This window comes from Sus scrofa, chromosome 1 (genome assembly GCF_054392235.1).
Source record: "Sus scrofa isolate SSC_HxYL_T2T_F1_AM1 chromosome 1, Sscrofa_HxYL_maternal_Yorkshire_Landrace_v2.0, whole genome shotgun sequence".
Taxonomy (NCBI): domain Eukaryota; kingdom Metazoa; phylum Chordata; class Mammalia; order Artiodactyla; family Suidae; genus Sus; species Sus scrofa.
The window spans coordinates 182967718-182990890 of NC_139383.1; the positions used below are offsets into that span (position 1 = coordinate 182967718).

At 34.9% G+C, this 23173-nt stretch overlaps 1 protein-coding gene across 29 annotated transcripts in view; it reads left to right on the forward strand.

Annotated features, from left to right (window-relative positions):
• LRFN5 (leucine rich repeat and fibronectin type III domain containing 5) overlaps window positions 1-23173 on the forward strand; it is a 271495-nt gene that overhangs the window by 241398 nt on the left and 6924 nt on the right. For 12 of the 29 annotated variants that reach the window (XR_014817799.1, XR_014817803.1, XR_014817786.1 and 9 more), the window contains 3 exons: window positions 11070-12474; window positions 15141-15853; window positions 23002-23045. Coding sequence is in view for 14 of the 29 variants with exons in the window: in XM_084979971.1 (XP_084836097.1) it covers window positions 11090-12474; window positions 15141-15853; window positions 23002-23045 (2142 nt within the window). In the remaining 15 variants the exon portion in view is untranslated. Of the gene's footprint in view, window positions 1-11069; window positions 12475-12892; window positions 13009-15140; window positions 16519-23001; window positions 23046-23173 lie in introns of those variants that run through there. The other 17 variants (XR_014817829.1, XR_014817830.1, XR_014817831.1 and 14 more) reach the window with 4 other exon arrangements.

Here is a 23173-nt window from a genome sequence, read left to right on the forward strand (position 1 = left end):
ATAACCCCTTTATCTCCTTGGTCAGGTGTATTCCCAGGTATTTGATTTTTTGGGGTGCAATTTTAAAAGGTATTGTGTTTCTGTATTCCTTTTCCAATATTTCATTGTTGGTATACAGAAATGCGACTGATTTCTGAATGTTAATCTTAGATCCTGTTACTTTGCTGAATTTGTTAATCAGTTCAAATAGTCTTTGGGTTGAGTCCTTAGAGTTTTCTATATATAGTATCATGTCATCTGCTTACAGTGACAGTTTTACCTCTTCTCTTCCTATTTGAATGCCTTTTATTTCTTTTGTTTGTCTGATTGCTGTGGCTAGGACTTCCAAAACTATGTTGAAGAGCAGTGATGAGAGTGGGCATCCCTATCTTGTTCCAGATTTGAGTGAGAAGGCTTTCAGCTTTTCTCCATTGAGTATTATATTTGCTGTGGTTTTGTCATAAATGGCTTTAATTATGTTAAGGATTGTTCCCTCTACACCCACTTTGGTGAGAGTTTTGATCATGAATGAATATTGGACTTTGTCAGATGCTTTTTCTGCATCTATTGAGATGATCATATGGTTTTGGACTTTTCTTTTGTTAATGTGGTGTATGACGTTGATTGATTTGTGTATACTGAACCATCCTTGTGAACCTGGAATGAACCCCACCTGGTCATGGTGTATGATCTTTTTGATATGTTGTTGGATTCGGTTGGCTAAAATTTTATTGAGAATTTTTGCATCTATATTCATCAAAGATATTGGCTGATAGTTTTCTTTTTTAATGTTATCTTTGTCTGGTTTTTGACTTAGGGTGATGGTGGCATCATAGAATGTCTTTGGGAGGGTTCCTTCTTCCTCAACCTTTTGAAAAAGTTTAAGGAGGATGGGCACCAGATCCTCTTTATATGTTTGGTAGAATTCACCTGTGAAGCCATCTGGTCCTGGGCTTTTATTTGTAGGGAGTGTTTTTATGACATCTTCAATTTCATTTCTAGTGATCAGTCTGTTCAGTTGGTCTCTTTCTTCTTGATTTAGTTTTGGCAGGCTGTAAGTCTCTAGCAAGTTGTCTGTTTCTTCCAGATTGCCAAATTTGTTGGCATATATTTGTTCATAGTATTCTCTTATGGTTTTTTGTATTTCTGCAGTATCCATTGTGATTTCTCCTTTTTCTTTTCTAATTTTGTTTATTTGGAAAGGATGTTAAAAAATACCTCAAGGCAAACAATAATGAAGGCACAACTTCTCAAAATCTATGGGACACCACAAAAGCAGTGCTCAGAGGGACATTCATAGCAAACGGGCCTTCCTCAAAAAAGAAGATCTTAAATTGACAACTTAACCCACCACCTGAATGAAGTAGAAAAAGAACAAAAAAAGACCTAAAGTCAGCAGAAGGAAGGAAATAATTAAGATCAAAGAGGAAATCAATAAAATAGCAGTTCAAAAAACAATATAGAAAATTAACAAAACCAAGAGCTGATTCTTTGAAAAGATAAACAAAATTGACAAACCTCTGGCTAGACTCATTCTTTTGTACAATTGAATAGTATTCCACTGTGTGTGTGTGTGTGTGTACCAATATACCACATCTTCTTTATCCATTCATCTGCTGATGGACACTTAGGCTTTTTTCATATCTTGGCAATTGTGAATAATGCTGCTATGAATACTGGGGTCCATGTATGTTTTTGAATTAGCGTTTTCCTAAACTTAAAAGCTTTGCACAGCAAAGGAAGCCATTGACAAAAGGAAAGGACAACCTACTGTGAACAAGCGAATGTGCAAATGATATGACTGATGAGTGTTTAATATCCAAAATATATAAACAGCTCTACAACTCAACATCAAAAAGACAAATAACACAATTAAAAATGGGCAGATGACTTGAATAGACATTTTTTCCAAAGAGAACATGCAGATGGCCAACAGGGCACATGAAAAGATGCTCAAAATTGTTAATCATTAATCGTCAAAGAAATGCAAATCAAAATGATGATAGGATATCACTTCACACTGGTCAGGATGGCTGTCATCAAAAAAGAACACAAAAAATATTCATAAGGAAGTGGAGAAAAGGGAACACTTGTACACTCTTGGTGGAAATATAAATTGGTACATCCACTGTGGAAAACAGTATGGAGGTTTCTCAAAAAACTAAATATAGATGTGATCCAGTAATTTCATTCCCATGTATATGTCCCTTGTTTTATTGCCCCTTTAAAATCCGTGCCTTTTGGTACTCACCAGTCACGTACAAAGTAGATTATAAAATTATTCTGCTAAACAAATAACTGTCTACTCCCAGATAAATTATACCTATCTCTAGAGGCACTACTATCTTAATTAGCTGATGTTTTAAATATAAATTACCTTATACTTTTATACATACAGTCCTGACTTCACCTTCCCAAATATTTGCCAGTTATATCTGAAACTCTATAAGGAGTGCTTACATTCAGGAAACCACCTGCATCTGTGCCAGCAGACCCAACTCTAAACTAAACTGTTCTAGCACTTTTGGAAACCTTCATGCTTCTTAGCAATGGGCTGTTCTAGGCTCTTTTCTCTCCCTAAGCTTTTCTGCAAGAGAGGATTTATTTTCATTCAGAGTGACTGGTAGTATTTACTCTCACTATCCATGGACAGTCCATGACATTATAGCTTTGCAAGCAGACTTTTAAGTGGGCAAGAAATGGGATAACTCAACCTACATCACTGGGAGAACACTGAGACCTCTGTATAACAGAAATCATTCTCCTTTATGAGGTAGAATTTATATTCTTAAAAGAATACTTAGCATTATGGACTGAAATATTTGGGCAACTTTAGTCATGTCTTGACATACCAAAGAAAAATAACTGATTAACTATGTCATTTGGGTTGTCATCTAATATTCTCTTTTAAGTCTCCACCATAGTAATCTGCTAGCACCTTTTCAGTGTAATTTGATTATGAAGAGAGACCAGAAAAATAAATATCACTTGGTGAACTTAAGGAGTTGCTATTCAAATCAATAACTTTTTATGCCCAAGTGCTGCATAATCAGAAAAATACAATATAAAGATATAGAAACATCATTTTATCATAGAAAAAGCATGAGTCTTGGATAAATACAGCTCCATCTTGATCCTACCTTTTTGTTTACTTTCTGCATGACCTTGAGGTATTACTTAACATTTCTTGAATTGTATTTCATTATATAAAATGAGAAGAAAAATAGCTGCTTTATACAGAGCTGTGCAAGTATCAAATGGGATTTGGTACGATAAGTACATTGTAAAACAAGTCCATTTTAGCTTTCTAATGGCAACTAACACAATTAATATTAAAAACATTTTATAAAAGAAATAAGCATTTCTCTATGTAGTTTTCACCTCAGTTTTTAAAAGCAGAGATGTTATGAAACATTTGCACATCTACTAGTTAGACAGAGCATGGTAAATAGTCCAGTTAGTAAACTGGTTTAATTATAACTTATCAGCATCTCCGTCTTGTTTCCTCATCTATAAAATAAAAAGACCATTACCTCCTTCTTGTTTACCTGTGCTCAATAAATGGTAGTTATTATTTTAAAACTTGGTCTGGCCACATAACTGGCCTCTTACTTGTTGTCCACTAATGTAAAAAATATATCTTTATGTATGCATATATCATGTTATCATGTTCACTTGAAAAATACAAGTATATTGGAGTTCCCCTCGTGGCTCAGTGGTTAACGAATCCAACTAAGAACCATGGGTTGCGGGTTTGATCCCTGGCCTTACTCAGTGGGTTAAGGATCCGGCGTTGCTGTGAGATGTGAGGTCGCAGACGCACCTTGGATCCCATGTTGCTGTGGCTCTGGCCTAGGCTGGTGGCTACAGCTCCGATTCGACCCCTAGCCTGGGAACCTCCATATGCCGTGGGAGCGGCAGAAGAAATGGCAAAAAGACAAAAAAAAAAAAAAGAAAAAGAAAAGTACATGTATATAAAAACATACATGTTGAAAACAAAAGTTATAGGTTGCTATATTAACTCATAGACCCACCTTAATTATGTAAATTTAAATATAAAAATATATGGTAAGTTATATTTTTTCAGTCAGGCTTCTATTATACTAATTGTGAATGTGTTTCTCTAATCAGATTCCAGCCTTCTAAGCTCGATATCTAGCAAAACAGCTTGTACATGGTGCAGAAGCTAAATAAATCTTGCTGAAGAAATTAATAAAACAGTGAGTGAATGAATGTATGAGTGAATATTAAAAATTTATTATGTTCAGTGTGCTTAGGAATGTTACTAGCAACTAAAATCAAAGACCAAAGGATAATTGTTCTAGGTTACATTTGTCATATTTATATATGTAACCCTTTTGACACATCCTAAAACAACTCATCAGTGTCAGCAGGCATCAGCATCTGTTAACAGGCATTAGCTTGGGCAAAGGGGCGCTAATTAAATTTGTGGAGCTCTGCTGAATGATGGTGAAGCAGCTCCTGAGGAGCCAGATAGCTTTCCTTTAACACAACATATAAATCGGTACCATATTGGTTTCTGCAGAGAATAGATTATACACTCAGTTGGTTGTAAGATTTAAATTTGCTTTTATATCCTGTTCTGGTTGCCAAATAAATACTGATTCTCTTGAGCATATGTTATGTAATAGCCATGGGCTGAAAGAAGGATGCTGTACTGGAAAATGATTTTCCAGTTTGTGTGTGATAGACACTTCTTTGTTTATAAATGTGTCACTTTGTGTCTGAGAGGAATTAGCTCTTGAAAGAACATGTAATACAGAGATGTGTAAATATTATCTAAAGAACTGCAAGTGTATGACTATTTACTGAGTTACAGCCCCACTTAAATGTTACTATTGAACAGAGATCTTCATTGTTTGCATTTAACTATTTAGATAAAGCAACAGACAAACCATGTTTTAAAAGAGTTTCAGTTAACTCGTTAAGAATGAAGAGAGTGTGTTTGATGGTCTTTATAAATGTTTAAATTATGAATACCAGCAGAACATTACAACTACTCTACTTTTCCAGACATTCATTTTCTTCAGGTGGTAATATATTAATCTAAAACATATGTCAAGGATTAGTTTTTGACCTTGTAAGAGTGGAAACTGTTTATTTACATGATCCCTATATCCTATCTTTTACAAACTTTGAAATTTCCATCCTGTTCTAAGATAACATAGGAATGCTCATTAATCAAAATTCTAATGATTCTGTCATTACTAACAGGTCTCACTTAAAAAAATAAACATAGAGTTAAGTGTGCACACCTTATTCTAAACTTATTGTTACTTTGTAAATCATCAAATTGGTGTAAGAAGATATCATCTTAGGCAGTTATATGTTGTCTCATGAAGTAAATCGGGTTATGAAATAGGATGCATAATTTGGGTTGGAATAGAATCACATCTTTGGAGATACATGATCAAGCTAAGAAAATATGCATCTCTAAAATATGACTATGTTATGATTAACTACTAATAACTTGTCATTTTAGAAATCCTTTTTCCTTTGGAAACAATAGTTGGAAACATAGTAGAAAACTATATTTCCTCTTTGAAGCTTAACCAACTCTGTTGAGGAAAACTTGATATAAGTAAAATTCAACAATTTTCAAGGTATATATATGCCAGTGAATTGTGATGAATATGTACACCTGTATACCACTATTACAAATAACATAGAATATTTCAATGACTTGCCAAATTTTCTTATACCAGTCTATCATCCTCCATCCGGGTGACCACTGATTTGATTCCTTCACTATATACTAGTTTTATCTGTTCTAAATGCATGTATTCAGTTGACCCTTGAACACCAAGGATTTGAACTGTGTGGGTCCACTTATATGCAGATTTTTTCAATGAATATGTACTACAAAATTCTCAGTTGGTCAAATGCAAGAATGCAGAACCACAGATATGGAGGAATAATGTATGCAAAAGAGCCAAGTATAAATTATGTACATATTTTTGACTATGCAAAGAGTTGGCACCCCTAACCCCCACGTCATTCAAGAGTCAACTGTACTTAGAAGTTACCATATGTATTGTTTTATATCCAAAATTATTCTGCTACAGGAAATGCTTTTGAGACTTGTATTCGTTTGCTAGAGATGTCATAACAAAGTGCTGCAAACAGTGTGGCTTTAATAGAAATGTATTGTCCCACAGTTGTAGAAGCTAGAATTCTAAAATATAGGTGTCTGTCATGCTTGGTTCCTTTCAAAGGCTTTGAGAGGAAATCTGTTCCATGTTTCTCTCCTAGATTCTGGTGGCTTTAGGACTTCCTTGGATTGTAGATGATGTTCTCATTGTGCTTCATATTGTCTTCCCTCTGTGTATGTCTTTGTGTCCAAATTTTCTCTGTTTATAAGGACACAACCATATTGGATTAGGATCTACATGAATCACCTCACTTTAACTTGATAATCTTGATAATCTGTAAAAACCCTGTTAATGGGTACTTGAGGTTGGGACTTCAAAATACTTTTTGATTGATTTTTTTTTTTTTTATAGTTACAGAGGCTTTTATTTATTTATTTATTTTATTACTCAATGAATTTATTACATTTGTAGTTGTACAATGATCATCATCACAATCCAATTCTATAGGATTTACATCCCATAATCCCAGTGCATCCCCCCAGCCCCCAAACTGTCTCTTTTGGAGACCATAAGTATTTCAAAGTCTGTGAGTCAGTATCTGTTCTGCAAAGAAGTTCAGTCTGTCCTTTTTTCAGATTCCACATGTCAGTGAAAGCATTTGATGCTGGTGTTTCATTGTATGGCTGACTTAACTTAGCATGATAATTTCTAGGTCCATCCATGTTGCTAAAAATGCTTGTATTTCATTCCTTTTAATGGCTGAATAATATTCCACTGTGTATATGTACCACATCTTCTTGATCCACTCCTCTGTCCATGGACATTTAGGTTGTTTCCATGTTTTGGCTATTGAAAATAGTGCTGCAGTGAACATCAGAGTACATGAAGTAACAATGGACATCAAAGAAATACGAAGGATTATAAGAGACTACTACATGCAGCTATATGCCAATAAAACGGAAAACCTAGAAGAAATGGACAAATTCTTAGAAAAGTGCAATCTTCCAAGACTAAACCAAGATGAAATAGAAAAGATGAATGGACCCATCACAAGAACTGAAATTGAAACTGTGATTAAAAAACTTCCAACAAACAAAAGTCCAGGATCAGATGGCTTCACAGGCGAATTCTATCAAACATTTAGAGAAGAGCTAACACCTCTCCTTCTGAAGCTATTTCAAAAAATTGCAGAGGAAGGGATACTCCCAAACTCATTCTATGAGGACACCATCACCCTTAATTGAAATTTGTAGTTTATCCGGCATATTCGAATGTTAGGGTGCAAATTTTTTTGTAACTTTGTATATCCACACCGGAGTACTACTTACATTAAAACACACAAAATTTTTTTTTACCTACCCACAGATATACCTTCTCTGTTCCTTTTCATTCATCTGTAAAGATTCAAGATTCCATCTGATGTAATTTCCCTTCAGCCTTAATTCCTTTATACTTTCTTAGAGTGCAATTCTTGTAATGAAACTTTCAGTTTGTTTCTCTCTGTTTTTTTTTTTTTTTTAAACTTTCTTCTTTTATGAACATATAAATCCCCACCCAGTTTGGCAGCCTGCTTCTTCAGGCAGCACTTTGAAGGTATTTTTCATTGTCTTTTATTTTGCTTTATTTATATTTATTTATTTATTTATTTATTTATTTATTTATATTTTTAAAATTACCTTAATTTTTTTTGTATAATGACTTTTATTTTTGTCCATTATAGCTGGTTTATAGTGTTCTGTCAGTTTTCTACTGAACAGCAAGGTGACCCAGTTATACATACATGTATACATTCTTTTTTCTCACATTCTCATGCTCCATCATAAGTGACCAAACATAATTACCAGTACTACACAGCAGGATCTCATTGCTAATCCATTCCAAAGGCAATAGTCTGCATCTATTAACCCCAAGCACCCCATCCATCCCACTCCCTCTCCCTCCCCCTTGGCAACCACAAGTTTATCTATATATAAATCTCCACCCAGTTTGGCAGACCTTTCTTCTTCAGGCAGCACTTTAAAGGTATTTATCATTGTCTTTTATTTTGCTCTATTTTTAAAGAGGAATTAGGAGTTAGACATTATTTTTATTGTTATTATTTTGTTCACTGTATCCTTTTGAATGTGTCTTATTTCTATGACACTTTGTAAGATTATTTTTCCTTTTTCTTTGGTTATCTGCATTTTGATTATGATCTGTCTTGGTAGATTTTCCTTTTTTTTAAGCTTGGCTTTTTGGCTTGGTTTTTCTAATCACAAATTTAAAAAAAAAAAAAAGCCTGTATTTCTTCAATTATATTGCTACCTTATAGCCTTCTTCTAATACTAAATATTTGTATGTTTGACTTTTTAATATCTTTCCACAGGTCACTGAGTTTTGTTTTTTGTTTTTTTTTTTGTTTTTTGTTTTTTGTCTTTTCTAGGGCCGCTCCCACGGCATATGAAGGTCCCCAGGCTAGGGGTCTCATCGGAGCTGTGGCTGCCAGCCTATGCCAGAGCCACAGCAATGCTGGATCCGAGCCATGTCTGCGACCCACACCACACCTCACAGCAACGCCGGATCCTTAACCCACTGAGCAAGGCCAGGGATCAAACCCGCAACCTCATGGTTCCTAGTGGAATTTGTTAACCACTGAGCCATGAAGGGAACTCCAGGTCACTGAGTTTTTGTTTGCTTTTTTACTCATCCTATTTTTTTGCTGTTTCTGTGTGATTAGTATGCCCTGCTCTCTGTTCAGAGATTACTAGACTCCTTTCTTCAGATAACTCACTAATTTCTGGTACTTTGCTCCGTAAATTCAAGCTACCCTAGAACTCTGTCTCTGCACTGCAGTCTCGATCTTCTTCAATTGAATAAAACTATTCCTGCTTTGCCTTTTTTTCCCCTCCTTGTGCTGTGGTTTGGAAAGTGTCTCTAGGATTCAATGGTAGCATTTATTTATCTATTTATTTATTTTTTTATGCTGTTCAGGGCCACACCCACGGCATTTGGAAGTTCCCAGGCTAGGGGTCAAATCAGAGCTATGGTTGCCGCAGCTGCTGGCCTACACCACAGCCACAGCAACGAAGGATTAGAGTCACATCTATCTCATGGCAATGCCGGATCTCCAACCCACCGAGCGAGGCCAGGGATCGAACCCATTTCTGCATGGATACTAATCAGTTTTGTTTCTGCTGCACCACATTAGGAACACCTAGAATTTATTTTTTTAATTCACTTTTCTTAAGAATCACAGTTCTCCACTTCCTCTTTCCAAGTATCTGAAAACTAGTTTTATATATTTTTGTACAGTTTCTTTTTGGTGTTGTGTTTTGCTTATTGTGGAAAAACTAATTTAGTTCTAGTTATTCTGTCACAAACAGAAGAATAAGACTATTTCATTTGTTGAAAATGACAGTCTTATTCATTACAACCACATTTCATATGACATAAAGTAGGCATAAAATAAATCAAACCTATAATAATAGGTTTTATTTAGGAAACTAGGTGCATCATTTCTAAAATAGTTCCATATTTCATATTTTCATCAATTAAACATTTGAGTGATTTTCTCCAGCTATTTTCTCTCTTCGTGTTTAAAATGACATGATTTTTGAGAATTTTAATCACAAATCACATGTGCATTAGTATTTTTATTTTTGATGATTATTTTCAAGAGCAAATACTTAAGATCTAGATAGAAAGTGAAACTATCAAGTTTTTAAAAATAAAATTTGAATAAATATAAGAGCATTAAGATTTTAAGAAAAAGGAGTTCTCATTGTGGCTCAGCAGTTAGGAATCCTACTAGGATCCATGAGGATGAGGGTTCCATCCCTGACCTCACTCAGTGGATTAAGGATCTGGCATTGCCTTGAGCTGTGGTGTAGGTCGCAGATGTTGCTCAGATCCCATGTTGCTGTGGCTGTGGCGTAGGCCAGCCAATTCAACCCATAGCCTGGGAACCTCCATATGTCATGGGTGTGGCCCTAAAAAGCAAAAAGAAAAAAAAGTAAAATGAAATATGGTATCCTAAACTCACTGTCAAGTATTTTGATCACTTCTTTGCAAATTATCTCAAAAATCCACATTATATTAAATAAAATACTCTAATATTTAAGAAGCTCAGTGCATCTGTGGTAAATTTTCAGCCCTTTTATTTTGAGAACAAGGTCCTGAATTTTCAGTTAAGATGTGAAGATTGTTCTATTTTTAAGATAGTTTATAAAGATGAATAAAATTAAAAATTAATTAAATATCTTGACACAAGGCTAACAATAACAAATACTGTCCCTTATTGTTTCTGCTCAGACTATACTTGAAAATCCCTAAATATGTCTTTAAGCTTTTGAATTTAAAAGATGTCTTTTAGGGTTTAGTCAAGTTTTCTTTGATTCCCATCCTCCAGTTTGGGCTCAATGTCATTTTTTGTGAGCCCATGGAATACCCTGGGCATATTTCAAAAATAGCACTTAACTAAGAGAATCATAATAATCTGTCAACGTCTTTGTTTTCCCCATTTTATTTATTTATTTATTTATTTATTTATTTATTTATTATCTTTTCTAGGGCCGCACCTGAGGCATATGAAGTTTCCCAGGCTAGGGGTCCACTTGGAGCTTTAGCCACCGGCCTACACACAGCAACGTGGGATCCGAGCCATGTCTGGAACCTACACTACAGCTCAGGACAACGCCAGATCCTTAACCCACTGAGCAAGGCCAGGGATCGAGCCCAAACCTAATGATTCCTAGTCAGATTTGCTGACCACTAAGCCAGGACGGGAACTCTTTCCCCATTTTACTTTAAATCACATGAGGTCATGAATGCTGTACTTTTTATCCTAGTTTCTATTATAGTCTCCAATACAGAGTTGATATTTTATACTTGCTTAAAAGTGGAAATAAGTTATTTCTGTATTCTAGTTTGCATAAAAAAGATTATTTTAATAAGGAAATGATTGAATGCTAACACTCTATTTTGTGTCTTCTTTTACAGGCTCTTAAATCTGATCTACAATGGAAAAATTTCTTTTTTATCTGTTTTTCATTGGCATAGCAGTGAAAGCTCAGATCTGTCCAAAACGTTGTGTCTGTCAGATTTTGTCTCCTAATCTTGCAACCCTTTGTGCCAAGAAAGGGCTTTTATTTGTTCCACCAAACATTGACAGAAGAACTGTGGAACTGCGTTTGGCAGACAATTTTGTTACAAATATTAAAAGGAAAGATTTTGCCAATATGACCAGCTTGGTGGACCTGACACTTTCCAGGAATACAATAAGTTTTATTACACCTCATGCTTTTGCTGACCTACGGAATTTGAGGGCATTGCATTTGAATAGCAACAGATTGACTAAAATTACAAATGATATGTTCAGTGGGCTTTCCAATCTCCATCATTTGATATTGAACAACAATCAGCTGACTTTAATTTCTTCTACAGCATTTGATGATGTCTTTGCCCTTGAGGAGCTGGATCTGTCCTATAATAATTTAGAAACAATCCCTTGGGATGCTGTTGAAAAAATGGTTAGCTTGCACACCCTTAGCTTGGATCACAATATGATTGATAACATTCCTAAGGGGACTTTCTCCCACTTGCACAAGATGACTCGGCTAGATGTAACGTCAAATAAACTGCAGAAGCTACCGCCTGACCCTCTCTTTCAGCGAGCTCAGGTACTGGCAACCTCAGGAATCATAAGTCCATCTACTTTTGCATTAAGTTTTGGTGGAAACCCCTTGCATTGCAATTGTGAATTGTTGTGGTTGAGGCGTCTATCCAGAGAAGATGATCTGGAGACCTGTGCTTCTCCAGCCCTTTTAACTGGCCGCTATTTTTGGTCAATTCCAGAGGAAGAGTTTTTGTGTGAGCCTCCTCTTATTACTCGTCATACACATGAGATGAGAGTCCTGGAGGGTCAAAGGGCAACCCTGAGGTGCAAAGCCAGGGGAGACCCCGAACCTGCAATACACTGGATTTCTCCTGAAGGGAAGCTTATTTCAAATGCAACAAGATCTCTGGTGTATGATAATGGAACACTTGACATTCTTATAACAACTGTTAAGGATACAGGTGCTTTTACCTGCATTGCTTCCAATCCTGCTGGGGAAGCAACACAAACGGTGGATCTTCATATAATTAAGCTCCCTCATTTACTAAATAGTACAAACCATATCCATGAGCCTGATCCTGGTTCTTCAGATATTTCAACGTCTACCAAGTCAGGTTCTAATGCAAGCAGTAGTAATGGTGATCCTAAAATGAGTCAAGATAAAATTGTGGTGGCAGAAGCCACATCATCTACGGCACTCCTTAAATTTAATTTTCAAAGAAATATCCCTGGAATACGTATGTTTCAAATCCAGTACAATGGTACTTATGATGACACCCTTGTTTACAGGTAAGAGAAGTTAAGCAAATCTTTATACTTTCCATACATCTTAGTGTAGGGCTTGATAATGTACTACTTCTTTTTTAGTTGGCAGTGTTATGTTGTAATTAAAGTACTCCATTTTTTTAAGCATATAATATAAAGCCTGTGAAAGGTGAATACATATGGGGAAATATTTTGAATGGTGTTATTTTCAGAGAGTTCCAATTTATATTTAATATTATGCTTACTTACTTTCTTTCCCCCTCATCTAAGAGATGTGACTATCAGAGAACAAGATTGATTTATTTTAAAAAAAATTCAAAAACATACCAGAACTTACACATCCACATGAGTGTTCTTTCCTTCAAGGAAGTCACGTTGGGAGGCTATATCATTATCCCAATAATGCTGCCATTGCTCAAAGCACTTTTGGAATTATCTTTAGAACCTTCGTCATACTATTTTGAATATCCTCAGTGGTGGCAAATCTTCGTCTTTTGAGGGTGAATTTGAATTTTGGAAACAAGCAAAAGCCATTTGGAGCCAAGTCTTGTGAATAAGGTGGGTGATCAAGATGGGTGTTGCCATTTTTGGTCAAAAATAGGATGTAGATAAAATAATGAGACTGATTTTTTTTTGAGTGATTGAGTCTTGTGTGTTTATGTGTGTGTGTGTGTGTGTGTGTGTGTGTGTGTGTGTGGTCTCTTATATACTGGTTCTTAAGACAGTTCCAAAGAAAATGTAAGTATTTTGAGCAGTGAAAGTATTGGTGGAGTTAAGTGTATAATCTCTGGGTAAGGACATTGGGGGAGAATTTACATCTGACTAAAAAATTTCTGGTATGTTTTTCTAAAGTTCAGCTTCATTGATTTATAGTCACATCTTGTCCAATTTTCAGTTGGAAATATACATTTTTACCTCTTCATATAGTTTTACTCATGATAGACTATTACTGTATCTAGGAAATGATGCAAAATCATGACTGAAATATATATAAATTTTTTTCATCTTTAAGCTTTTCTGAAATAAGATCAAATTATTTCTTATACACCCAGATGAATTCTTAAAGATAATTCGATTTTCACTCATGTATGGAAATGAGAAATTTTTTTAAAAAATAAGCATGGACTGGTAGGAAAAAACAAAACTGACCTAGCCAGGTATATGATAGATCCTCGGTAAGGTTCTACCTGGCTGAGTTTTAATTTTCTCATCTTTAAAAGGAAGAGATTAGAGTAAATGGTTTCTAATATCCCTCTCATCGCTAAGTGAATGGGGATGTAAACTCTGATGCATGTATGTTAGCATAAAGTAATTTGCCATTGTCATACTCAGCTTTCGCTTAGGCTGTGGACTATTTCACCCATTGTCAAAGACGAGGTGCCATCTTTACCACTTACTTTCCTGTAGCTACCAAACTTTATATATTTTAGACATCAGCTCTGTGAAATAGGTCATTTTCTATTTTCCAAATTCCAAGATTTTAATCCTGCCATAGAAGTCAGTTCTCTATGACCTGGAGGAAATTGCTTGAATCCCTGACCCTAATGTTTGTCATATATAAGATAGTGATAATGCTCACCTCATACAGTAATTGTGAAAATGAAATTATAATGCATATAAAGTGCTTAGTAATGCCTGGCCTTTATCATACCCTCACTCCATGGATAGTGATTTCAACCACAAATGCATACTTTGGCCTAAAACTTTCTTGGTACATTAAGAACACAATGTTTAGGTTGGATAACAGATTAGCACTGCCAAGTCTTAAAACTTCTAAAACTCTTTCAGAGAAAAAAAATATAGTTTCAAGCCTTTTTTCCAAATTCAATCTTAGTTTAGGTTATATATGGCTGCAGTTGAGAAAAATAAGTTAGTGGAAAATAGGATCCACAGAAGGCTTTTGTGATATGATGGATTCAGAGATGTCTTAAACTCTTACCAAACTTTACAGACCGTGTTCTGGAAATAATTTCATTAGCCCACAATGGGAAGAGCGGGAGCTTCATGCTCTGGTCAACAGCTTTGCCCTGTTCATGTTTCTAGGATAATATTACTCATACATTTTCATCAACCTCATTTATAGATAAAAACATACTGGGAACCCAATGTTGAAGACATTAGAGAGGGTTGAGATTTGTAAATAAAGTACTTTAATCTTAGTAATTATCTTAGTTATTAAAGATAGGTTTACTGAGTACCATTCCATAGCAGCTTATAACTGATTTGGAAAATAATACTCTGAATTGCATTTCCATTCTGGTTTCTAATGTGATTGTCAGTGTTTTCCCTTCCTTCAAATTGGCTTTTAGTCACAGAGGTGTTGTAAGTGCTAAATGGATTTGTTTAGTAGTCAGATAATGTCACAGTCACACCTTTCAAAAGCAATTTGTCATAAATGATTTTTTAGCTGTGGCTTTTATTAGGAGTTCTGCTTTGCCAAGCAATGTAATTAGTAAGCTTGTCAAAGCATGGTACAGGCACCATCAATATAATGCAGAATCCAACAATGACTTTTAGCCATTTTAACTGGGTAAATACAAGATTAGATCATTTTCCCATATTTCATATCTGTTATAAATGTGCTTATCTTAATGAGTACTGAAATGAAACAGCTGAAGTCATAATGGCTCTGTTTGTATATCTGTTTTTGTTTTGTTTTTAATATTAACACAAATTCCATTGTCCCTCAGAATGATACCTCCTACGAGCAAAACTTTTCTTGTCAATAACCTGGCTGCTGGAACTATGTATGACTTGTGTGTCTTGGCAATATATGATGATGGCATCACTTCCCTCACTGCCACAAGAGTCGTGGGTTGCATCCAGTTTACTACAGAACAGGATTATGTGCGATGCCACTTCATGCAGTCCCAGTTTTTGGGAGGCACCATGATTATTATTATTGGTGGAATCATTGTAGCATCTGTGCTGGTTTTCATCATCATTCTAATGATCCGCTATAAGGTTTGTAACAATAATGGACAACACAAGGTCACCAAGGTCAGCAATGTCTACTCTCAAACTAATGGGGCTCAAATACAAGGCTGCAGTGTGACACTGCCCCAGTCCGTGTCCAAACAAGCTGTGGGGCACGAAGAGAATACCCAGTGTTGTAAAGTTGCCAATGACAATGTGATACAATCTTCAGAAACTTGTTCCAGTCAGGACTCCTCTACCACTACCTCTGCTTTGCCTCCTACCTGGACTTCAAGCACTTCTGTGTCCCAAAAGCAGAAAAGAAAGACTGGCACGAAGCCAAGTACCGAACCACAAAGTGAAGCTGTCACAAATGTTGAGTCCCAAAACACTAACAGGAACAACTCAACTGCCTTGCAGTTAGCTAGTCGACCTCCTGATTCTGGCACAGAGGGCCCCACATCTAAAAGAGCACATTCAAAGCCAAGTAAGTTTTTCACTTTGCCTGCTGAGAGATCCAGAGCAAGGCACAGGTACTCCCTGAATGGAGAATTAAAGGAATACTATTGTTATATTAACTCACCGAACACATGTGGACTCTTTTCTAAAAGAAGCATGTCTATGAATGCGATGTTAATTCAGTCCAGCAGTTCTGATGGGCGTAGTGGAAAAGCAACTCTTTCAAATTCTAAGTGGATATTGGAAAGCACTGTGTAACCTATTATTTCTTTTTAATGAAAAATTATTTTGAGAACTCATATAGGAGATTGGAATTTGAAGTCCTAGTCTTGTCTCTCTGATACGTGGCTAATAGAGCAGTGGTGTATAAACCCTCTAGGGTACAGTTCGTATATACACAAAGGTAATATATATATAATGGCTTAGGGAAAAACGCATGACAGCAGTGCCTTCCCCTATTCTAGGACTGGCTTCCAGGTTTTGCAATAGCAGGCCACAAAATGAAAGTTGTAGAGTCATACATAAATAATGATATTTCCTCCAGTCTTACATAGTACCACCTATGAATGATTGGTATTTTTCAATGAGTAGATTGTATATTTTCTTTCAATGATGGTGGCGTTTGTTTTTAGGCAAGTATTTTAGAGAAACTCTGTGTTATGTTATTTAAAATAAAATATTCATTTAAGTATACTTGGACAGTGTTAAAATAAGTACCATTTTAAACAACATTCTTGGTTCAGGTGCCTTAATGGTTCTATGGTATTTCTCATCCACCACACGACTTTTCCCATGGGAAGCAGAAGAAAAGGCAATTGGTTTGCCATTTATCAAAAAAAAAAAAAAAAAAAAAAAAAAAGCCAATACAGCTTTAAGTCACAGCCAGTTTTAAGTCATATGCATCTGCCTGGGCATATGAAGGTGTTTTCATTTATTCAGTACACATTTGTTGAATGAACGAGCTTTATATTTTTCTTAACGCAAGTTAAATAGGGAGATAGAAATACAAAACTGCCTTTATTAAAGGGATGTTTATTTTTTATCACCAAGTAAAATAAAAATCTTCTAATGGAGTTTTTATTACATTTATAAGCAATATAAAGTCATAGCTCATTAATCAGAGAATAGTTTTCTTCTTCCCTTGTGTGCTATAATTCTGAATTTTAATATTTTTCTCTCAGAGTAAGATAGTAAATATATTTATTATTTGAACCAAAGTTTGTGATGAAATTTAATTAGATGTTATACAGCTTAGTGGGAATACATCATTTAAAATAGGATTTTTAGGAGTTTCCATTGTGGCAGAATGGGTTAAGAATCCAACTGTAGCAGCTTGGGTCACTGTGGAGGCACAGGTTCAATACCTGGCTGGCACAGTGAGTTAAAGGCTCTTACATTGCTGCAGCTGCAGATTCAATCCCTGGCCTAGGAACTTCCATATACTGCTGGTGCAGCCATTAAAAAAAAAAAAAAAAAAAAAAAGCTTTAATTTAGTCAGACAATAATACCGTTCCTTGATGATATGGCATTTTTGGACCTTCACTGAAATTGAGGTCTATAGAAAAAATGTTCTATCTACTCCTTGAAACTTTTACCATATTATATGGTAACTTGATGGTGTTTTATTAAAGATCATTAAACAGGGGCATGGGGATTTTGTTTGTTTTGTTTTGAGAATAATGCTTATGTGGGAACCTCGTACAAAACATTTTTAGCCATAACAAAAGAAAATATATACTTTATGTAAAATACTACCTGGGAGCAAGTTAAACACATGGTTAAAGTTTATTAACTTTCAGATTACTCGAAATACCATTTAAACACAGGTGAAGAATATCATTCATTAGTTTAATTTCCTCTTGGCGGAGACATTTATAAACTTTTCAGTTAATTTTAACTTGACAGAGGCATACCTTGTGCATGATTTATTATGATGACATTCAAAAGTGGGTTAGATTAAAACAGAGGTTACTTTCTGAGGCAATATTGAAAACAATTGGCTAATGGGCTTTCATTTCCTTAGGTGTTTCCTAAGTACTCTCTCTGCCCTGCTTCTCTTTCTGAAGTTTGTTGTTCACATTTCTAAGGTATAATCAGCCTTAGTGAGTCCAGTATAGAGTTCTTGGGAGGAATAAATGAGATCACATGTGAGGTAGTATTTTGTAAAAATCAAAACATTACTCAAAGTGAAATGTATTTTCAACACTATTTCTGTAATAATGCTCTTAATACCAGCTAATGTTTTAAATTAACACCAATTACTTAATTCTTCATGAAGGTACTCATTGACAGAAGCATATTATTTTTCCCCTTTGTAGTTTTTACCTGCATAGTATTAAAAAATCCTGAGAATATAAAAGTTTTCAAGACATAAAGAAATGCGTCCCCCAACAGGGGATCTCTGACATTATGTAGGTTGTGTCAAGAGGGCTCTAAAATCATACAACACAGGCAGCAACTTAGCATGCCTACTCCAAGCTACTGATTAACTTATTTTCATTTTCCAGTTACCTCTCTTTTTTAAAAAATCAATTTCCTGCTTATGTTTCTAATGAAACTTTAATTAAATATCTTTTATTTCTCATAAACATTTCAAACCAATAATATCTAATCATGTGAAATTTCTTATTTGACTAAATCCATTTAAACCATTTAAATTGTTATTACTTTTACAAGACATTTTTAGGGTGAAATGAACCAAAAGCTTAAACACTTGTTCTAGAAGTAATAAGGCCTGTATTCCTAGCTTTCAAAGAGTTTATATTTGAATAAAAGATTTGAAAAAAGATTGGGTTATCAAGAGGGTCAAATGTTATTTGGTTCTGTTTATAAGTATATGAATAACACTTTGCCCAGAGTAGTTTTAGTGTGAAGTGACTGAAAAATAAATCTATGAGAAGGTTAGGGGTGATTAAAGGTACCAGTTAAAATATCCAAAACGCAGTAGTTATTCATATGAATGAATGAGCAAATGGATAGATGAATAAATAAGTAAATGGAGCCAGAGAGAAAGGTTCATTAATAAGAATTTTGATTAATTAGCACAACAGAGATATGTGCTCCAAAATCTAAGCCAGAAATTCTGTCCCTCTTGTTGCTTTTATTCTGTCATTCTGACATTCCTTATTTAACCAACTACAGAGCATATAGTTTTGCTATTTGTTGTTGCTCACTGTGTATAGTTTGTATATGTTGTTTTGGCTTCCCTGTTCTTATTTTTTTTTAATTTTTAGCCATTTTACACTATGGTTTCTGCTTGTTCGCTATAAAAACCAACAAATAATATATTTACAGATATTTACTCCAAAACCTTTTAAAAATTATATGTGTTCCTATATTTTGGTTTGTTTCTTTTGGGTAATTGTCCCCCCATTTGAAAATGTCAAACTTATTAAAGTAGGTCTTTTTAAGAAAATATACATGTACTATATGAGTCCCATAAGGGATACGGAAGCATCAAAGCATCCTCAAAATCCTAAGAAGAAAGAGTTTGGTTTGATGAACATTAATTATTTTTAGTCTACAAATAGATTAACACAGAGGTATATTAAATACAATAATTTAAACAAGAAACAGTAACACCTTTGCTGAGGACAACATATATAGCCTACATTTTTTCCAACCGTTAAATGTCACAGTTAGTTGAAATCACAGTAAGCTATTTAATACTTTTAGACAGTTGATTTTAGCTACTTTGCAGATATCATCACCAAACAGGTTTTAGAATATAAGTTTTTGAGCTTTTGTAAGCCATATACGAGCATAACGAGTTTACTACCTGAAGGGTACATACTTTCTCCATAAGAATTTAAGGAATTTTAAAAAATTAAATGTCTTCCATTTGTCTATAAGAATCTATCTTTTTTTTCTTTTTTCTTTTTTAGAGCCGTACCCACGACATATGGAAGTTCCCAAGCTGCAACAGGGGCAGGGGGATCAAATCGTCAAATCAGAGCTACAGCTTCCAGCCTACACCACAGCCACAGCAATGGTGGATCCCCCACCCACTGAGCGAGGCCTCAGGGATTGAACCTGCATCCGCATGGATACTAGTTGGATTCCGCTGCACCATGACAGGGACTCTAAGAATCTTTTATCTTTTTTGTGAAGTATTTTCTACTTCACTTCAAGGCCCTCAAAAAGTACTTCCAAATTAAAATTTAACCATTTTATTTGCTTATATTACAGAAAGGAAATTAATATTTTATTTATAAAATAAAAACATTAATAAAGCAATTATCACAAAGTTCATATCAGTATTTTTGGTTCCTAAATTTTAATATTTCCTCTTCTATTTATTCACAAAATAAACTTAAAAGAATTATTAAAATGCCAATAGTTTAAAAAATTCAAAAACATAAAGCATCTTATGGCACACAGAATTGTAAAGGTAAATGGGGCATTTTTTTTTCAAAGAAGACTGCAGATACAAGCCGATTTTCTTCTCAATGTAGCAGAATTCCACTTCCATTCTATATTGTTAAGTAAGCAGTGTTCATTTACATTAGACAGAATGAAAACTCACTCCTTTGCTCATTGTTCCCTTGAGTCTCAGAAAGAGTTAAGATGCTTCTGTGAGTGTGTGAAGCGTTTTGGGGAAAGGACTTCAGCCCAGAGGTGGATTGGCTGGGAAAAGGATATTTTTCTTATCCTCCCCAGTTGGTAATAAAACACTAATGATGATAATAATAATAGAGTAATGCAATTTATCTTATAATATTTATGAGAAGAATGTTAATTGAGATAAATTTATGGGTAATGAAATTTCACTTTAAAAAATTCATAAAGGGTTGGAGTTCCTGTCATGGCTCAGTGGTTAATGAATCTGACTAGGAACCATGAGGTTGCAGTTCAATCCCTGGCCTTGCTCAGTGGGTTAAGGATCTGGCATTGCCATCAGCTGTGGTATAGGTTGCAGATGCGGCTTGGATCCTGAGTTGCTGTGGCTCTGGAGTAGGCTGGCGGCTACATCTCTGATTAGACCCCTAGCCTGGGAACCTCCATATGCCATGGGAGCAGCCCTAGAAAAGGCAAAAAAAAAAAAAAAACATAGAGGAAAGAGAAAATAACCAAAATAAGACTGGAATTCTTTTTTTTATGACTGCAATTTTATAGTAGTTTCAGAGCTCTGTTTTTCAGATTACTCAGTCCTTTCCCGCCCATGCTAGATAAATATATGCTGGGATTATAAATGCAATTAGTTTTATCAGGTTTGAGGATGTCTGTTTTATGCAACAGAAATGATCCTTCTTGTAGCAGTACAGAAGATCACTCGATACAGAAAGAATAGTAAGTGTATTATTGAATCAAGTAATCCTAAATATGTGATGTTATCTGAAGTGGGACCTAGAAAATAACAGTTTGTAACTGAGAGTATATTAAAGTATGAAATTACCTCTTTAAGGTCATATTAATGTTTTTGCAATTTCATCAGATATTTTCAGTAGTCCATATAGCAAAACAATCAATGTACCATTTTCTTCTGATTCTGTCAGCTATTTCAAAGTCAAAATTTAGAATCTAGGAGTTCCCACGTGGCTCAGCGGAAACAAATCTTACGTATGCATGAGGATGCAGGTTCGATCTCTGGCCTTGCTCAGTGGGTTAAAGGATCTGGTGTTGCCGTGAGCTGTAGTGTAGGTCACAGGTGTGGCTCAGATCTGGCATGGCTGTGGTGTAGTCCAGCAGCTACAGCTCTGATTCAACTCCTAGCCCAGGAACCTCCATATGCCATGGGTGCAGCCCTGAAAGACACAAAAAATTTAGGATCTAAAGTTACCATTGAACAATATACACTATATTACTCATATAGTAATACATACATAGATTATATGTATTACTTACATAGATATATAAATATGTGTACTTATAAATTAACCATTTTAAATCATCAATTTGCATCCTGCAACATGAATTATAATTAATGTAATAAAATTAGAAGTAAATGGGCTGCTATCAGAGAACTTCTCCCAGAACAGCTGTCCAAACTATACTTCTCATTTATCAGGTTACAATGGGGTATAAACTCACTACTACAAATTTATTTTTTTGAACATCCTAGTGATAAACCCCTCTAGAGTTTGTCTAGTTACATTATTTTCAAGTAGATGACTGTTATGTGTATGAATTATATAAACAACAAAAAGTATTTTCAGATACATTCAGGGGAAAGTCATGAAGTCTCTCGTTTTATTTTTAGAAGTAGATGCACATTTATTCTTGTCTGAAACATGAAGTAGACACTTACTGTGATGCTGCTCCAAAATATGTCCAATACGTAATTATTCTGGTAACGGAAAGGGGCTTATGAAATATACTCTGTGGGCGCTACCATAATGTAATTTCCTAATTTTTTTCTGTATAATGTGAAGATATTATTGCTTTCATGTGAAACCTAATCTCCAGGTGTCTGTAAATTTATATGAATATTTGAGCTGGAGGTTTTGTCCTGTTCTCATCACATCACCTATGAACCCTTAGAACAACTTTTTCCTAAGACACCTAATTTTTTCTTATAATTGTGTCACTTCTTAATGACTAGAAGTATTTGTTTAAAATAGGTCATTTGGCAAGGAAATAGAATGTGTACTATGCAGGACTATTTAATTATATTAAATACATATGGACTTTTAAAGGAAGAATATTTGCATTTGGAACATTACTGCTTTATGTAAGGATAAATGGGTACTCAGGAAAACATACTATTATCTTGGGGGTGCTGAATAATGGTTTATTTGGAAATGGTTATTTTTTTACTCTGCATGTGAATATGGTGAAACTACATTTCCCGCTTTGGATTTTTTTTTCCTCTTGATTTGTCTCTCCAAAGGAACTCTGTGGTCGAAATGTTAACTTTAAGTAAAATGAATAGAAGTCTGATTCTCTTATTGAACTCTTGCAGGAAAAGTGCACTCCATACTGACAATTGCTCATTTTAGTAATGAGAACAATATTTTAAAAAATTCTGCCTTTAGAGTGTTAGGTGTCAGGAAGTAGCCATAGAGAATTACAAAGTATTAGTCAATTGCAATTATCCAAGAACTGGTAAGTTATTTTTTAAAGACAGCTAGATACATTTTTGCTAAGAGGAATTTTATCAAGACTTCAGTGAGAAGTATTTTAAGATCTGTTTCATAAAAAATGAATTGCTCATGACACTGAAAATTTTATTCCCAGATGCTTTGCCGACTAATGTTGACCCGATTGTCCAGGAAACACAGGTGAGATTCTCATTACCTGTCAGCAGTTAAGTGGGTATATTCTTTTATAAGTGAATTTTTAATTTTTGTTTTGCTAGCTTATGTAAGTTGTTAAAATCTTCCATTAAAACTTACTCAGTGCTCAGTAG